General features: G+C 42.1%; 1 protein-coding gene across 1 annotated transcript in view; it reads left to right on the forward strand.

Moving 5' to 3' along the window:
* The first annotated feature begins 630 nt into the window (after positions 1–630).
* The window catches only part of LOC139583202 (potassium channel subfamily K member 3-like), a 47,573-nt gene continuing 27,974 nt past the window's right edge, over positions 631–20,229 (forward strand). Inside the window, exon 1 of the mRNA XM_071414033.1 lies at positions 631–1,127. Within this exon, the coding sequence (XP_071270134.1) occupies positions 845–1,127 (283 nt within the window). The 5' untranslated portion in view covers positions 631–844. The remainder of the gene's footprint in view (positions 1,128–20,229) is intronic.

Here is a 20,229-nt window from a genome sequence, read left to right on the forward strand (position 1 = left end):
TTGGTTGTGCTATTATAGATGAACCACCGTGATAAGTAATATATTTTGCTTTTAAATTGTTGAAATTGCAGTGATAACACATTTACAATAGATGACAACAACACCAAAAATCAGAAATTGTTTTGCCGTTAGAATTTGTTTGTGTTGTTAGATGGTTGAAACCATAGTGATAACACATTGGGAATTCAACAAACTGCTGGATGTTTTCTTTAGTGGGTTAATAAAGGTTGACATCTCATGTTTTACCTTTATTTAACTAGGCAAGTGAGTTTAAGAACAAAATATTATTTTCAATGACGCCTACGAACTGCCTTGTTCAGGGGCAGAACGACATATCTTTACCTTGTCAGCTCGGGGATACGATCTTACAACATTTCGGTTACTAGTGCAATGCTCTAACAACTAGGCTACTTGACACCCTGCTCATTAATCAACGTCTCAACCAAATATCACCTTTCCGCGTTGAAATTAAGTTGTGGTGGGCAGTGGGATGTTTTTTCCTATCATGCAATGTCAAAAAACAGCACTATTTTGTCAAATGGTGATATAACCAAAAACTTGCCGTCTACAGTTGCCTACCTCCCGCTCTCTACAGACATACGCACAGACCCTGAGCACGCACACGCAGAAGGCACGCAGTGTGAGGGGGGTTCGCAATAGGAGTGGGTGGTGATGAAACGAACAGCTCCGCGAGTAAATGGGCGCTTCGGCAAATAAGGTAATCAGAGAGCTTTCATAGCGCCACTGTCCCTGTCTATAGAGACAGCCTAGCCATGAACCAGCCGAGCTCCCCATCCTCAAGATCTGCGTTCAAACTTTTGGAGCCCGTCTACTCACCCTGACCATGAAGAGACAAAACGTGAGGACCCTGTCGCTCATCATTTGCACGTTCACCTACCTGTTAGTCGGTGCGGCTGTCTTCGATGCCTTGGAATCTAAGAAGGAGAAGACCCAGAAGAAGAAAGTGTACGACCGAAAACAAGAGCTTATGAACACCTACAATCTCTCTCAATTCAACTTCGATGAGCTGGAGAGGGTGGTGCTGCAGCTGAAGCCTCACAAAGCCGGGGTACAGTGGAAATTCGCTGGATCTTTTTACTTTGCAATCACAGTGATCACGACCATAGGTAAGATTCGTTATACCAGTGACGTCTTGCATTTGAATGCGTTGCATTAGTCAAAGCAAACACCAAAATAGCCTAGGCAATGCGTAGACTATGTGCCATGGCCTTGCAAGTTGGAGAAGGGATTCATTCAAACTAGCCTTTATGACCTTGCTGAAGATTACATTTAGTCCATCACGTTTCATGCTATTTTTAGTTGACAAACAATCCCATTTGCATCAGTCTATTGGGTTATTATTATTATTAGCATAGGCTTTACTAAAGCAAACAGACATACAGACATATTTAAAATTAGTTTACACAATATTTCTAAATAGTTGCATTGGTATGGAACAGGGCTGGCCATAGCCTTTTGTGGACCCTAAGCGAAATTTTGTCCCGGTGGGCAAAACATTTTAGTGGCCCTCCTCTTTTGCAGCGGAGAGATTTTTTTGTTTTTGTTTTAGACAATTTTGTTTTTGCAATCATAATCTTTGCAAGAGGCGTTGGAATAATGGCTATTCAGAAGTATCAGGTGCAAATGTTGAGCTTAATCAAAGCGTGGTCTTGTAAAAATCTCAACAGATAATATTCTATATGTTAAACAAATTCATCTCCACATAATATTTAGGTTTGAAAGTGAAAGGTTTAAAAGGTTTGAAAGTTTCTACTGCCAAAAGAGAAATGTAGCCTACATGATGGAGGAAATAGACTGACCTAAATCCCTCAATCACACATTTCCCACTATCACCTTTTATATTAAGTAAATACAATGCACCTTCCTCCATACCATCACCCTCATCCCCAGCCTCATCTCTGGTCCCTACCTCTGGCTCGGCTCTGTATTGGGTGACATGGAGCAGTTGTGCCTGGTGACCCAAGGTGGTGATAACCCTATCACATGTAGAGTACTAATTGCATGCAAACCCGATCCAAGAAGCTGAAACCGCATGCTGTAATTGTGAGCCCACTGGCTGTCAGTGACACAGTGTTTGGCTGTTCAATTCACCATTAACTATTGATGGCAACACCAGAGTTTGCACTGTTCAACTGGCCTCTCATCCACACACCGACTCTTACAGTATATTGTATACTCTACACACACACACACACACACACACACACACACACACACACACACACACACACACACACACACACACACACACACACACACACACACACACACACACACAATCTCAAATACACACTCTAGATACTGTAGAAACGCAATTATACCAAGTCATAACCCCATGATAATGCATAACAGTGAAGTCACATCTCTGGCAGACACACAGCTACATCTCTTGAGAAACACACTGCGTAACCCGAAAACACTGACCATTTCTCAAAACGAGACCGAGTCAAGACCGGGAGGGGGACAAGGGGTCCGAGACAGAGTCAAGACCGAGATCAGTAAAATGTGAGTTCAATTCAAGACCGTGATTGTAATTTTGTCAAATCAAATCGTATTTGTCACATGCGCCGAATACAACAGATCCACCTTTCAGTGAAATGCTTACTTACAAGCCCTTAACCAACAATGCTTTAAGAAGTTTAAGTAAAAAATAGAAAATAAAAGTAACAAATAATAAAACAGCAGCAGTAAAATAACAATAGCGAGGCTATATACAGGGGGAACCGGTACAGAGTCAATGTGTGGGGGCACCGGTTAGTCGAGGTAATATGTACATGTATGTAGAGTTAAAGTGACTATGCATAGATAATAAATAGAGAGTAGCAGCAGTGTAAAAGAGGGGTCTGGGTAGCCCTTTGATTAGCTGTTCAGGAGTCTTATGGCTCGGGAGTAGAAGCTGTTAAGAAGCCTGCTGGACCTAGACTTGGCGCTCCGGTACCGCTTGCCGTGCGGTAGCAGAGACAACAGTCTATGACTAGGGTGGCTGGAGTCGTTGACAATTTTTAGGGCCTTCCTCTGACAGCGCCTGGTATAGAGGTTCTGGATGGCAGGCAGCTTAGCCCCAGTGATGTACTGGGCCGTACGCACTACCCTCTGTAGTGCCTTGCGGTCAGAGGCCAAGCAGTTGCCATACCATGCAGTGATGCAACCAGTCAGAATGCTCTTGATGGTGAAAATGTAGAACTTTTTGAGGATCTGAGGACCCATGCCAAATCTTTTCAGTCTCCTGAGGGGGAAAAGGTATTGTCATGCCCTCTTCACAACTGTCTTGGTGTGTTTGGACCATGATAGTTTGTTGGTGATGTGGACACTGTGCCTGGCCTTGCAGTCATGTGTGAACAGGGAGTACAGGAGGGGACTGAGCATGCACCCCTGAGGGGCCCCCGTGTTGAGGATCTACGTGGCGGATGTGTTGTTGCCTACCCTTATCACCTGGGGGCGGCCCATCAGGAAGTCCAGGATCCAGTTGCAGAGGGAGGTGTTCAGTCCCAGGGTCCTTAGCTTAGTGATGAGCTTTGAGGGCAGTATGGTGTTGAACGCTGAGCTAGTCAATTAATTGCATTCTCACATACACTACCGGTCAAAAGTTATAGAACACCTACTCATTCAAGGTTTATTTTTTATTTTTGGCAAGTGTGTGCAAAGCTGTCATCAAGGAAAAGGGTGGCGATTTGAAGAATCTCAAATATCAAATTTATTTAGATGTGTTTAACATTTTTTTGGTTACTACATGATTCCAAATGTTTTGATGTCTTCACTATTATTCTACAATCTAGAAAATAGTAAAAATAAAGAAAAAACCCTTGAATGAGTAGGTGTTCTCAAACTTTTGACCGGTAGTGTAGGTGTTTTTGTCCAGGTGGGAAAGGGCAGTGTTGAGTGCAATAGAGATTGCATCATCTGTGGATTTGTTGGGGCGGTATGCAATTTGGAGAGGGTCTAGAGTTTCTGAGATAATGGTGTTGAAATCACCAACATAATAAGAGTTCAAAATGTCCAATATTTCTGTGTTCATATTTCAGAACATATGGATTCTTTAGACATTCAAAATAGTGAAAAAACAGAGCCACTCTACAAATGATTACTTACCCAAACACAGTGGGGAACAATGGGCATTCTACTCCTTCAGAAAAGGGCAAAGGATTTCTAAAATAATTATAATAATAATATAATAATAACAATAATGATATTATTATTTTCAATCATGTTCTGATTTTATCTCTTCAATTTTTGTTAGAAAAGAAAGGGTTAACTCTGAAGAGAAAAAAAGATCCAATCACATTTTTCTTTTGTCTCTGGGGAGATAAATCTAGCCAAGTCAGCCATTGGCTAGGCCATCAGAAGCTAGGTAAAGGCATCCACCATTCAACCGTATTAGGGCAAAAATTTGGAGTGACAGTGGAATCAACTAATCACAGTTTGACTTAATGGGTAAGTAAGCATTAATAAGTAAGCATTTCACGGTTATTCGGCGCATGTTACAAATAAAATTAGGTTTGATTTTATTTTGTTTCTCAGTTTCTCATTCCCAGCTTTGATGCAACTGTACTGTCTCCGCCTTACAGATGGTAACGGTGTGAACAGGCCGTGGCTCTGGTGGCTGAGGTGCGTGAGGAAATCTTTGGCCTTCCTGTGACACCGGGTGCTGTAGATGTCTAGGAGGGTAGACAGTGTGCCCCCTGTGATGCGTTGGGCTGACCGCACCACCCTCTGGAGAGCCATGCAGTTGCAGATGGTGCAATTTCCATACCAGGCGGTCTGGTATGGACAACGCAAAGTTGTCCTGTTGGAAGGTGAACCTTCAGACCAGTCTGAGGTCCTGAGCACTCTGGAGCAGGTTTTCATCAAGGAGCTCTCTGTACTTTGCGCCGTTCATCTTTCCCTCGATCCTGACTAGTCTTTCATCAACTGCCGCTGCGAAAATTCCCACAGCATGATGCAGCCACCACCATGCTTCACCGTAGCGATGGTGCCAGGTTTCCTCCTGACATGACGCTTTGCATTCAGGCCAAAGAGTTCAATCTTGGTTTCATCAGACCAGAGAATCTTGTTTCTCCTTTAGGTGCCTTTTGGAAAACTCCAAGCAGGCTGTCATGTGCCTTTTACTTTGGAGTGGCTTTTGTCTGGACACTCTACCCTAAAGGCTTGATTGATGGATTGCTGCAGAGATGGAAGGTTCTCCCATCTCCACAGAGGAACTAGAGCTCTGTCAGAGTGACCATCGGGTTCTTGGTCACCTCGCTGACCAAGGAATCTGAAGTCAAATTGGTAAAACCATGAGATCTTGTTGGCCCACTTACATGTTCGGGCATTCAAAGCAGCCCTATCAAAGAACTGATGAGTAATCATTTTGATTTATTTCACCTTTATTTAACCAGGTAGGCTAGTTGAGAACAAGTTCTCATTTACAACTGCGACCTGGCCATAAAGCACAGCAGTTTGACACATAAAACAACACAGAGTTACACATGGAATAAACAAACATACAGTCAATAATACAGTAGAACAAGTCTATATACATTGTGTGCAAATGAGGTAAGATAAGGGAGGTAAGGCAATAAATAGGCCATGGTGGGGAAGTAATTACAATATACCAATTAAACACTGGAGTGATTGATGTGCAGAAGACGAATGTGCAAGTAGAGATACTTGTCACGTTCCTGACCTTATTTCCTTTGTTCAGTCTTTGTTTAGTTGGTCAGGACGTGAGCTGGGTGGGCATTCTATGTTATGTGTTTCTATGTTTGGTTTAGGGTTGTCTAACTAGCCTGATATGGTTCTCAATCAGAGGCAGGTGTTTTACGTTGTCTCTGATTGGGAACCATATTTAGGTAGGCTGTTCTCACTGTTTGTTTGTGGGTGATTGTTCCTGTTCGTTGCGTTCTTTGTTTTATAGGTTCACATGTTCAGGACTGTAGCGTCGTTGGTTTCGTTTTGTTTATTGTTTTTGTTCGTGTAAAAGAAGTATTCAAATAAATATGGATACATACCACGCTGCGATTTGGTCCTCCTCTCCTTCATCCAACGACGAGAGTCGTTACAATACTGGGGTGCAAAGGAGCAAGATAAAAAAAGAAATACAGTAAGGGGATGAGGTAGTTGGATGGTCTATTTACAGATGGGCTATGCACAGATATAGTGATCTGTGAGCTGCTCTGACAGCTGGTGCTTAAAGCTATTTAGGGAGATATGAGTCTCCAGCTTCAGTGATTTTTGCAGTTCGTTCCAGTCATTGGCAGCAGAGAACTGGAAGGAAAGGCGACCAAAGGAGGAATTGGCTTTGGGGGTGACCAGTGAGATATACCTGCTGGAGCGCGAAATACGGGCGGGTGCTGCTATGGTGACCAGTGAGCTGAGATAAGGCAGGCTTTACCTAGCAAAGACTTGTTGATGACTTGGAGCCAGTGGGTTTGACGACGAGTATGAAGCGAGGGCCAGCCAACGAGAGCGTACAGTTTTCAGTTGTGGGTAGTGTATGGGGCTTTGGTGACAAAGTGTGATAGACTGCATCCAATTTGGTGAGTAGAGTGTTGGAGACTATTTTGTAAATTACATCGCTGAAGTCGAGGATTGGTAGGATGGTGAGTTTTACGAGGGTATGTTTGGCAGGATGAGTGAAGGATGCTTTGTTGCGAAATAGGAAGCCGATTCTAGATTTCATTTTGGATTGGAGATGGTTAATGTGAGTCTGGAAGGAGAATTTATCATATCAATGAATGTAATCAGTTAATGAATGGCTGCAGCAACGGTCTGACAAACACAGCTGGCGCTGCATAACAAATGAGGACTAAGTAGACAAAAGAACAATTAAGTCATTTGAACGACATAGGGAAAAAGACTAAGTCGTTCAAACAAGACACTAAATCGTTCAAATGAGATTCTAAGTCGTTGGAACAAGATACTAAGTCATTTGGATGAGAATTCCAAGAGTCAATTTTTATAATTTTCTTTGCCCTGGGCATTAGGGCTTCCGTACTAACCGTAACCGTAGCAAGCGTTTGCTCGCGCAACAAGCAGTTGCCCCAATCCCTCCTGCTAATTAGGCAACTGTAGCACATTTTTTGTTGTCTGATTGAGGGAAATGCCGTTATTAAGAGGACTATGTATTTTGAAAGATGAGACGTTGAGGAGAACACCCAGGAGTCCAAATGTGCACTTCACATTTCCACTCATGTCATATACAGTGTCAACATTTATGATCACTATGTTTGATGTAAAGTTACCCTGGGTTATTCTGAATAGAATGATCCTAGGTTTGTCTATTGTGAAGAACATTTGCAGTAGAAACACGCACCAGAATGCACTCTTGTCTCCTTTCCATGCGCACCAAAATAATGATCTGTTTCCCTGAATTGCATCGTGAAAGCCTTACACTGTAATGCCATATTTATTTGTCATACTTAGCTAATCATGTTGGCAATAGTAAAGCGGTCAAATGATGCCTATCTGAGCCTGATTGCGATTTATAATGGGCCGTTTTTGGGGGATTGTGTAAACAACAGTAATTGTGTTATGGTGGGGATGAAGGGTTGTGTTCCAAACAAAACAACGATAAGTGTGCTTGCTAGGAGAGCTCATAAAAGCACCTTTTAGTTGAAGACTCTTCTTTGAGTCATAAAAGTGCATTGAAATGACTTAGGAACTGTGCACACTCTGGAGAGGCGTGTGGCCACTTCGAGGACCCCATTAGTTCTCTTACTCAAACCCTTGTAATTATTTTGTTTTATGTTGTACTTACCCCAGATTTTCGAGAAATATTTGTATCATGTTGCTGAAATGTATCCAGAGTATTAGGTGAACTGTTGTGTCCTGACCTTGGGTCTAATCGTTTTTCAATAATCTCCAAACTGTTCCCTTTCAGTTGCTAATACGGTTATGCACATGCTTTTCATATTTCTTCTGTAAGAAACATTTCAATTCAGCCATACCCATATATGCCAATTCCCTTGAGTAGAAAGGGTTAAAGGGATAGTTTAGCAAAATGACATATTTAGATTTTTGTTTCCTTACCTTGAAAGCAGTCATGGGCACGACATTTAAAACACGCTCAAAGGGCAATAGCTCCATTTTTTGGGCCTGAAAATGCTAGTAAGTACTGGCGTGTTTATCGAAACAAAGTGTGGATTGCAGTCAATCCTTGTCCATAGACTGCTTTCAAGGTAAAGAAACAAATACCGAAATATGTAATTTTGCCAAACTATCCCTTTAAAACATTCATATTCAAACACTCTTTGAACTATTCAAATGGGATGCCACCACCTCACCCCCATTGGCAGTACCCTCCTCTTTCACTCTGAATCAAAACAATACCTCCAAAAGATGACAAGGCACTTATCCTAATTTCAGAAAATAAAATAATAGCCATGAGTACTTGCGGAGGCATGATGAGTGAGCGTTATATTATCAACGGTATTATTAAGAGAGAATAGTGGCCTCCTAGCCCTAGCTTTCTCAAGCCCTTACATAAAGGAAACATAAAAACATAGATTCAAAGTGACAAGGAGCACTGGAGCCCTGAGTGTCAGTGGCACTATAGAACAACCAGTCAGAGCCAGGCAGTAGCCACTCCTACTATTGTACCAGCGACAAGCGGCTAGTGTCGAAATGAGTGTTGAAATGAAACATCTCTCATGTAACCCACAGAGATTAAAGGAAATTAATCCTTGTCAATTTGTCATCGGATTTGTCAAAATATTTAATGGATTTTCAGGATTTTTGTCAGGAAAGCAGAGAGAGAAAATAATGAAACGATGCAGAGTATTTTTGGCTGTGAAAGCTCGTTCCACGAAGTGCTGTGAAACTGAGGATATTGGAGATGTGGCTGTGCTCCTGACATGTTTGCAGAATGTTTTTCTGCTGTGTTCTTATGTTCTGTTGTTTTAATGGAAAAGGACTGCTTGTTAACCTTGCTAAACAAAACATTATTGTGTTCATTCATAAGATGATAAGCTAGCGGGATCTGGTCAGCTTTAAACTATACAAAATAGGATCCAAATCCCTCTATGAGACATTCACAAATTCAGGTTCAATCCAAGGGATAAGTAAATACAATGCACCATCTGCAGAGTCCGGCAAATCAACTTCATATTGTCGTTTTCGATCCCACCAGTTCAGTCTGTTTGGTTTGCCATGTGGCGTTTTCTGAATGAAACAATGGACATAATCTCATGTACCCAGAATATTGAATTATGGGCCGCTCGTCTACCCAGAGCTTGTACAGACAGACACACACTCACCACACACACACACACACACACACACACACACACACACACACACACACACACACACACACACACACACACACACACACACACACACACACACACACACACACACACACACACACACACGTTCCTCTCAGTGACTCATGGACAGGTATAGCAATATGATTTATGTGCTAATCCTTTGAGTGGAAATTTGTGATGAAGAGAGCGCAATCGCAGAAACAAGATACGTCTAGAAAACACAGGCCACAGAAACTCAGTAAAGTACACCACGCGTTGAATTGCTTTCTGGCAACGAGTAAAGCTTGTTGTCCAAAAATATGCTGAACATTTGATTGATTTTACGGAGGAAGAGTTTTTAGATACTTTACAATTGTTTTTGGCAGGTAATGTTCTCTATAAACTTTCCTTCATGGAACATAACTACACTCTACCTTGATGTACAGAGCATTTTAAAATGTTAAACCCGTATCTCAAACTCTCCTTTCGATTTGTGTCGTAGACATCAGGAGAAGGTTTTAGTGTAAGGATATCAGTAGCCATTGATTGAAAGCCACTGAACAGAAAATATGTCAGGGCTAGGCATTGTGAACCTTTTCTTGTCTGTCTGTTGAGGGATTGATTGGATGTAACACTTGCAATAATCAAATGGCTGTCTTTGGGATAAAGTTTGGTTCCTGGGTAAAGTTTTTCCTCCCATGACCTGAAAGGGAAAGATATTGGAAACGTGTACAGTAGCCTACAGCCAATAACGAATTGTAAGTAGCAATCCAAAACACCTTCTCGAGTACCCCCAGCAAGTTCCACTTTTTTTTTAACATATGAAGTATCAGCAGCACATCTGATTTAAGCTAATCAAGGGCTTGAGGATTAGTTAACCAGTTGAATCAGGTGTGCTTGTAATGGAACACATCAAATAAGTGTATTTGGCTGGGGGTACTTGGAAAGAGGTTTGTGAAACACTGGAGTAGGATAGATACTATGGAGATAGAGAGAGTCCATGTGTAGAGTGCTAGATTATATAAACGAAAAGGGAGATAATTACAAACTGCTTCTTTCTGTAGATGGTTTCAGAAACCACAGGCAATGCTAGTGTCACTATCACCTGAGTCTGTGTCCACAAGTTGTATGGCAACACCTGAGAGCGGTAATATACCCTACATATACATATTTAATCTCCAGCCCCTTGCTGGTAATTTTTCCAGACATGTTTAATTGCAGTTGATCTGAAATTCTGAATTATCTAAAGCAGTGGTTCCCAAATGTTTTATAGTCCCCTACCCCTTCAAACATTCAACCTCCAGCTGCGTACCCCCTCTAGCAACACGGTCAGCGCACTCTCAAATGTTGTTTTTTGCCGTCGTTGTAAGCCTGCCAAACACAAAACTATACATTTATTAAACATAAGAATTTGTGTTTTTGTCACAAGCAGGCTCATGGGAAGTGACAAAGAGCTCTTATAGGACCAGGGCACAAATATTAATATAATAATCAATAATTTGGCAATTTATTTAGCCATCTTAAATATAAAACTTTATTTGTTCATCGAAAATTGTAAATAACTCACCAAAGGTGAGAAGGGTGTGGTTGAAAGGATGCACATAACTCTGCAATGTTGTGTTGTATTGGAGAGAGTCTCAGTCTTAAATCATTTTCCACACACAGCCTGTGCCTGTATTTAGTTTTCATGCTACTGAGGAACCAGAATCCACTCTCACATAGGTATGTGCTTGCAAAGGGCATCCGTGTCTTTTCACAGTGATTTGCCAAGGCAGGATACTCTGAGCGCAGCCCAATCCAGAAATCTGGCAGTGGTTTCTGATTAAATTCAATTTTCACAGAACCACTTGTTGCAATTTCGATGAGGCTCTCTTGTTCAGATATCGGTAAGTGAACTGGAGGCAGGGCATAAAAGGGATAACGAATCCAGTTGTTTGTGTCATCCGTTTCGGGAAAGTACCTGCATAATTGCACACCCAACTCACTCAGGTGCTTCGCTATATCACATTTGACATTGTCCGTAAGCTTGAGTTTATTTGCACACAAAAAAATCATACAATGATGGAAAGACCTGTGTGTTGTCCTAGTTAATGCAGACAGAGAAGAGCTCCAACTTCTTAATCATATCCTCAATTTTGTCCTGCACATTGAAAATAGTTGCGGAGAGTCCCTGTAATCCTAGTTTCAGATCATTCAAGCGAGAAAAACATCACCCAGATAGGCCAGTCGCGTGAGAAACTGGCAAGCGGTCAGACAAGTGACAATTATGGTCAGTAAAGTAAACTTTAAGCTCGTCTCTCAATTCAAAAAAACATGTCAATACTTTGCCCCTTGATAACCAGTGCATTTCTGTATGTTGTAAAAGCGTTACATGGTCGCTGCCCATATCATTGCATAGTGCAGAAAATACATGACAGTTCAGGGGCCTTGCTTTAACAAAGTTAACCAGTTTCACTCTAGTGTCAAAAACGTCTTTCAAGCTGTCAGGCATTCCTTTGACAGCAAGAGTCTCTCGGTGGATGCTGCAGTGTACCCAAGTGGTGTTGAGAGGAACTGCTTGCGCTACCACTCCACTATGTCTCTCTGTCATGGCTTTTGCGCAATCAGTACAGAGACCAACACATCTTGACCACCAAAGTCCATTTGATGTCACAAAGCTGTCCAGTACTTTAAAAATATCCTCTCCTGTTGTCCTGGTTTCCAGTGGTTTGCAGAAGAGGATGTCTTCCTTAATTGACCCCCCATAAACTTAACAGACATATACCATGAGATGTGCCAGGCCCGCCACGTCTGTTGACGCATCCAGCTGTAATGCATAGAATTCACTGGCTTGTATGCGAAGCAGTAACTGTTTCACGACATCTCCTGCCATGTAACTGATGCGTCGTGAAACATTATTGTTTGATGAAGACATTGTCTATATAGTTTTTTTGGTCTTTTCCCCCAGCATTGTCCCAGCCATATGGGGCATGCCTGTCCTTGCCACTCGGTAGCTCACCAAATAAGACATTTCTAGCCCCTTCTTATTAATGGTATCTATTGTATTTATACATGACTTACTACTCGAAAGTCATCTTAATTCTCTCTCAATAAACTCTGTGGCTTATTTTTCAAATTGGCATGTTTTGTTTCTAATTGTCTGCGCAAGAGTGAAGGTTTCATAGAGTTGTGAGAGTACCTTTGCACATATAATACACTGTGGCTGAGGAAAGGCACTACTCCCAATATACACTACCGTTCAAAAGTTTGAGGTCACTTCGAAATGTCATTGTTTTTGAAAGAAAAGCCTTTTTTTTGTCCATTAAAAGAACATCAAATTGATCAGAAATACAGTTTAGACATTGTTAATGTTGTAAATGACTATTGTAGCTGGAAACGGCAGAATTTTTATGGAATAGCTACATAGCGTACAGAGGCCCATTATCAGCAACCATCACTCCTGTGTGGTAGTTCCGGTGATCAGGTCTGTACAGCGTTTGTCCGACCAATTAGAATTCATGCTCTTTTTTGATCACATGGACTGGAATATGTTCTGGGTTGCCTCTGGAGAAAATGTCAATGAATACGTCGACTCAGTCACCAGATTCATCAAGAAATGCATAGATGAAGTGATACCGATAGTATCTTTCAAAATGTACCAGACTCAAAAACGTGGATTGATAGCAGCCTTGTAGCAAAACTGAAAGAGAAAGATGCTGCTCATGAACAGATCAAGGTGACCTGGGACAAAACGTTGGTTAAGCAGTACAAATATGACTGACGCAGATGGATCAAGATGCCGAAACACAAGCATAGAGTCAAAGTGGAGGAGCAATTCAGTGGGTCGGACACAAGGCGTATGTGGCAGGGGCTCCTAACGCCCCTGCACTATGATATCATTACAAAAGCTCACTACCCTGGGTCTGGGTCTGAACTCCTCCCTATGCAACTGAGTCCTGGACTTCCTGATGGGCCGCCCCCAGGTGGTAAAGGTAGGCAACATTACCTCCTCGATACTGATCCTCAACACGGAGGCCCCACAAGGGTACATCCTCAGTCCCTGTATACAAATCAGGAGGAGATATCTGTTTAGCAGATGTTATTGCGGTTGTAGTGAAATGCTTGTGTTTCTAGCTCTAACAGTGCAGTAATATCTAACAGTAAAATCTAACAATTTCACAACAATACACACAAATCTAAAGTAAAGGAATAGAATTAAGAATATATAAATATTTGGGCGAGCAATGTCAGAGCGGCATAGACTAAGATACAGTACAATAGGATAGAATACAGTATATACAGTTGAAGTCGGAAGTTTACATACACTTAGGTTGGAGTCATTAAAACAAATTTTTCAAACACTCCACATTTCTTCTTAACAAACTACAGTTTTGGCAAGTCGGTTAGGACATCTACTTTGTGCAAGACACAAGTCATTTTTCCAACAATTGTTTACAGAGATTATTTCATTTATAATTCACTGTATCACAATTGCAGTGGGTTAGAAGTGTACATACACGAAGATGAATGTGCCTTTAAACAGCTTGGAAAATTCTAGAAAATTATGTCATGCCTTTAGAAGCATAATTTGAGTCAATTGGAGGTGTACCTGTGGATGTATTTCAAGGCCTACCTTCAACCTCAGTGCCTCTTTGCTTGACATCATGTGCAAAACAAAATAAATCAGCCAAGACCTCAGAAAAAATTGTAGACCTCCACAAGTCTGGTTCATCCTTGGGAGCAATTTCCAAACGCCTGAAGGTACCACGTTCATCTGTACAAACAATAGTACGCACGCAAGTATAAACACCATCACCATAGGACCACACAGCTGTCATACTGCTCAGGAAGGAGACGCGTTCTGTCTCCTAGAGATGAACGTACTTTGGTGCGAAAAGTGCAAATCAATCTCAGAACAACAGCAAAGGACCTTGTGAAGATGCTGGACGAAACAGGTACAAAAATATCTATTTCCAAAGTAAAACGATTCCTATATCAACATAACCTGAAAGGCCGCTCAGCAAGGAAGAAAATACTGCTCCAACACCAAACACCAAACCTCCAACACCAAAGCCAGACTACGGTTTGCAACTGCACATGGGGACAAGATTGTACTTTTTGGAGAAATGTCCTCTGGTCTGATGAAACAAAAATAGAACTGTTTGGCCATAATGACCATCGTTATATTTGGAGGACAAAAGGGGGAGGCTTGCAAGCCAAAGCACTCCATCCCAACCGTGAAGCACGGGGGTGGCAGCATCATGTTGTTGGGGTGCTTTGCTGCAGGAGAGACTGGTGCACTTCACAAAATAGATGGCATCATGAGGAATGGAAAATTATGTGGATATATTGAAGAAACATCTCATGACATCAGTCAGGAAGTTAAAGCTTGGTCGCAAATGCGTCTTCTAAATGGACAATGACCCAAGCGTAATTACAAAGTTGTGGCAAAATGGCTTAAGGACAACAAAGTCAAGGTATTGGAGTACCATCACAAAGCCTCAATCCTATAGAACATTTGTGGGCAGAACTGAAAAAGCGTGTGCGTGCAAGGAGGCCTACAAACCTGACTCAGTTACACCAGCTCTGTCAGGAGGAATGGGCCAAAATTCACCCAACTTATTGTATGAAGCTTGTTGAAGGCTATCTGAAACGTTTGACCCAAGTTAAACAATTTAAAGGCAATGCTACCAAATACTAATTTAGTGTATGTAAACTTCTGACCAACTGGGAATGTGATGAAAGAAATAAAAGCTGAAATAAATTATTCTTTCTACTATTAGAAATTATCACATTCTTAAAATAAAGTGGTGATCCGAACTGACCTAAGACAGGGAATTTTACTAGGATTAAATGTCAGGAATTGTGAAAGACTGAGTTTAAATGTATTTGGCTAAGGTGCATGTAAACTTCCAACTTCAACTGTATGAGATGAGTATTGCAAAATATGTAAATATTATTAAAGTGACTTGTGTTCCATTATTAAAGTGGACAGTGATTCCAAGTCTATGTATATAGGGCAGCAGCATCTAATGTGCTAGTGATGGCTATTTAACGGTTTTTAACAGTCTGATGGCCTTGAGATAGAAGCTGTTTTTCAGTCACTCGGTCCCAGCTTTGATGCACCTGTGCTGACCTCACCTTCTGGATGATAGCGGGGTGAACATGCAGTGTACTCGGGTGGTTGTTGTCCTTGATGATCTTTTTAGCCTTCCTGTCACATCGGGTGCTGTAGGTGTCCTGGAGGGCAGGTAGTTTTCCCCCAGTGATGCATTGGGTAGACCCTCTGGAGAGCCCTGCGGTTGCGGGCGGTGCAGTTGCCGTACCAGGCGGTGATACATCCCGACAGGATGCTCTCAATTGTGCATCTGCAAAGGTTTGTGAGGGTTTTCCGCCTTCTTCACCACACTGTCTGTGTGGGTGGACCATTTCAGTTTGTCAGTGATGTATACGCCGAGGAACTTGAAGCTTTCCACGTTTTCCACTGCGTATTCCGTTGATGTGGATAGTGGGGTGCTACCTCTGCTGTTTCCTGAAGTCTACAATCAGCTCCTTTGTTTTGTTGACATTGAGGGAGAGGTTATTTTCCTGGCACCACACTCTCAGGGCCCTCACCTCCTCCCTGTAGGCTGTCTCTTCATTGTTGGTAATCAGGCCTACTACTGTTGTGTCGTCTGCAAACTTGATGATTGAGTTGGAGGCGTGCGTGAACGCGCAGTCATGGGTGAACAAGGAGTACAAGAGGGAGCTGAGTGTGCATCCTTTTGGGGCCCCAGTGTTGAGGATCAGCGAAGTGGAGGTGTTTTATCCTAATTTCACCACCTGGGGGTGGCCCGTCAGGAACTCCAGGACCAAGTTGTACAGGTCGGGGTTCAGACCCAGGGCCCCAAGCTTAATGATGAGCTTGGAGGGTACTATGGTGTTGAATGCTGAGCTATAGTCAATGAACAGCATTCTTACATAGGTTTTCCTCTTATCCAGTTGGGATAGGGTAGTGTGCAGTGCGATGGTAATTGCATCGTCTGTGGATCTATTGGGGCGGAAAGCAAATTGAAGAGAGTCTAGGGTGTCAGGTAAGATAGAGGTGATATTATCCTTGACAAGTCTCTCAAAGCACTTCATGATGACAGAAGTGAGTGCTACGGGGCGATAGTCAATTAGTTAATTTACCTTTGCTTTCTTCGGTAAGGAACAATGGTGGACGTCTTGAAGCATGTGGTAGCATTCTATGTATACCCACGACTGCGTGGCCTCACACAGTTCCAACAGGGAGGAGGTAGGCACTTTTTTTTTATTGATGGCGTGGTGCCACGTAAACAACCTCTCGTAGGCAAAACAAAGGAGCTGATTGTGGACTTCAGGAGGAACGTATATGTTATGGCTTTACACCTCCTGCTATATTGTGGATAAAGAGTTACCTGTCTAACAGAACACAGAGGGTGTTTGTTAATGGAAGCCTCTCCAACATAATACAGGTAGAATCAGGTATTCCCCAGGGCAGCTGTCTAGGCCCCTTTGTCACGGCTGTTGAAAGGAGAGGACCAAGGTGCAGCGTGGTAAGCGTACATTTTCTCTTTATTTGGGAAAAAGACGCCGAACAAAAACAACAAACACTACAAAAAACAAACCGTGAAGCTGAAGGCTATGTGCCCTAAACAAAAGTCAACTTCCCACAAAGACAGGTGGAAAAAAGGGCTCCCTAAGTATGGTTCTCAATCAGAGACAACGATAGACAGCTGCCTCTGATTGAGAACCACACCCGGCCAAACACAAAGAAATACACAACATAGAACATAGAATACCCACCCCAACTCTGACCAAACCAAAATAGAGACATAAAAAGGATCTCTAAGGTCAGGGCGTGACACCCTTACGCTTTTCAATCTTTATTACCAACATGCCACTGGCTTTGAGTAAAGCCAGTGTGTCTATGTATGCGGAAGACTCAACAATATATACTTCAGAATGGGTGGCAAGGAATAGGTTAGTCCTAAGTATTTCAAAAATGAAACGCATTGTATTTGGGACAAATCATTCACTAAACCCTAAACCTCAAATAAATCTTGTAATGGATAATGTGGAAATGTAGCAAATTCAGGTAACTAAATTGCTTGGAATAATCCTGGATTGTCAACTGTCATGGTCAAAACATATTGATTCAACAGTAGCTAAGATGGAGGGACGTCTGTCTATAATAAAGCGCTGCTCTGCTTTCTTAACAACACTATCAACAAGGCGGGTCCTACAGGCCCTAGTTTTGTCGCACCTGTTCAGTTGTTTGGTCAGGTGTCACAAAGAGGGACTTACAATTGGCTCATAACAGGGCAGCACGGCTGTCCCTTAAAAGTACATGGAGAGCTAACTTTAATGATATGCAAGTCAATCTCTCATGGCTCAAAATGGAAGCGAGATTGACTTCATCACTTATTGTTTTTGTAAGAAGTGTTGACAAGCTGAAAGTACCGAGCTGTTTGTTTAAACTACAAGCATACAGCTCGGACACCCATGCATACCCCACAAGACATGCCATCAGTGGTCTCTTCACAATCCCCAAGTCCAGAACAGACTGGGAGGCGCACAGTACTACATAGAGCCATGACTACATGGAACTCTATTCCACATCAGGTATCTGATGCAAGCAGTAGAATCAGATCAAAAAACAGGTAAAAATACACCTTATGGAACAGCGGGGACTGTGAAGACTCACACAAAAGTACAGACACCTGCATATGTACACAAGCGCTAGCACGGTGGTATTATACATTTTGTATTGTAGATATGTAGTGCTGTAATAATGTTATATGATGTACTGTTTTATGTGTAATGTACATTCCTTAATGTGTTTAGAACCCAGGAAGAGTAGCTGCTGCCTTGGCAACAACTAATGGGAACCCCTAATAAATACAAATACTCCCCATATGGTCATTCCACTCCATCCCCTCAACAGCCTTTACTCTGCCTCCCCCGCAATGGACATTTATTTATTCATCATTGCCAATACACACTCTTATCAAGAGAACATCCCTGGTCATGCCTACTGATCACTAAACACACATGCTTTGTTTGTAAATTATGTCTGAGTGTTGGAGTGTGCCCCTGGCTATCCGTAAATGAAAAAAAACATGAAAATGGCGCCATATGGTTTGCTTAATATAAGGAATTTGAAATGATTTGTACTTGTACTTTTGATACTTCAGTATATTTTAGCAATTACATTTACTTTTGATACTTAAGTATATTTTAAACTAAATACTTTTAGACTTTAGACTTTACTGGGTGTCTTTCACTTTTACTTGAGTCATTTTCTATTAAGGTATCTTTACTTTAACTCAGGTATGACAATTTAGTATTTTTTCCACCACTGGTTACTTCTATTATTTTATTACCATTTTCATTATTTTATTTCACTAGTCCTGCATGTTGGAGCGCGAAGCCTAAGATGTTGACTGTACCCTGCAATCACACCTGCAACCCTGTACATTTGACTATTAAACAATCTGAATCTGAATCTATGGGTGTTGTTTGAGTCTGCGAGGCTCTGGATATCATCTGCCTTTGGACCCACCAGGTGTCCTTCATGGCACGGAGAGTATTTGTTTATGATTGTGTATTTTTTCAAATACTTTAGCTGCACTTGATTTAGCATGCTTGGCACAATGGAACACAATGGAATAATCCAAAAAGTGCAAACTCCAGCCACGTGGCATTCCAGGCAGGCTCAATAAAATTCTGAAAGTATTTGAAGGAGAATAAATACTATTTGAACCCAGATGTGGTGCTGGAGACCTCCATTAGATATCACTGTGATATCATGTCCATTCTTCTATTCCCTGCCTTTTTACACATTTGGACGTGTGATGGTGAAAAAAGGGTGTTAGGTTTTGTACCTGGCAATGTAAGACAAGGATCCTAGGATGCAGATCAGGTGGCAGTTTGGGCCTGCCAATGCCATCTCTCTTCCTCTCTGCCCATCCCCACTTGGCATATGGGTAGCCTGAGGCACTAGCTACATTGGCTACCTCATAGAGGTAAGATGGAGACTTCACAATGTAGTTTACTCGGGGCCACACATAGCGCTGGTTCAGGGCGTTAGTGCGGCTTGCTGACGCTGAGCCTTCCTGAACAGCAAGCCGTACCTACACCCTGGACCAGAGCTGGACCACACACACAACAAAATATCCCTTTCTTCGAAACAGATCGTTGTTCACCGCACATTATGTTCCTGATTGATCAGTTTCTTTAATGCCTTGTGAAATAGATCGAGAATATTTTGCATAAGATGAGGTTTCTTTTTTTTGGATAAGATGTACAAGATAGTAGAGAGGACACGAAAACCACAAGACAATCGGTAGCGAAGGAACAATGAATTTGGTTTGACATCACTGTATTATATCTTATTTTTATAGTTGCATAATGATATTAAAACTGATGTCAGAAAGGAAACAAAAGAGGACCCGGCATGTATTAGACTATTAACATAGGAGGAACAATTGCTCTTCATATAACGGCTAAATAAGATCCATTACGTGATTTAATTGGATCTGAAGTCACTAGTCATTATGCAGGATGCGTCTATAATAGGTTGTGCAACGCTATTGTGATAGCGTTTACATTTCACTCAAAGCCCAGTGTGAGAACAAGTGCAGAGAGGGTTTGGGTTTCCATGACTCTGATATAACCTTTGCCATAATACAGCATTGGCCAACTGTCATGGTTGAGTGTGTGTGTATATGTGGCTGCGTGCGTGCTTGCCAGTGGCAGCTTGCCTGCCTGCTGTCTGCGTGTGTGTATATAAGTGATGCGTCACCCGTGTGTGTGTTTGTGTTTGTTTTGGTACAGTAGATGCCCCGGGGCGGGTCCTACCCAAAGCCTGTAGCCCAACCAACTGTCATGGCTGTCTGTCTATGTGCTGATGCAAACCAAAGTATCAGCGAACTCATCCACTCCTGAAGAGACCTGCTGGCACTGATTCCAACCACTCAACCATTCACTCTGGGTCCAT

The sequence above is a fragment of the Salvelinus alpinus genome, chromosome 8, assembly GCF_045679555.1.
Source record: "Salvelinus alpinus chromosome 8, SLU_Salpinus.1, whole genome shotgun sequence".
Lineage (NCBI taxonomy): Eukaryota > Metazoa > Chordata > Actinopteri > Salmoniformes > Salmonidae > Salvelinus > Salvelinus alpinus.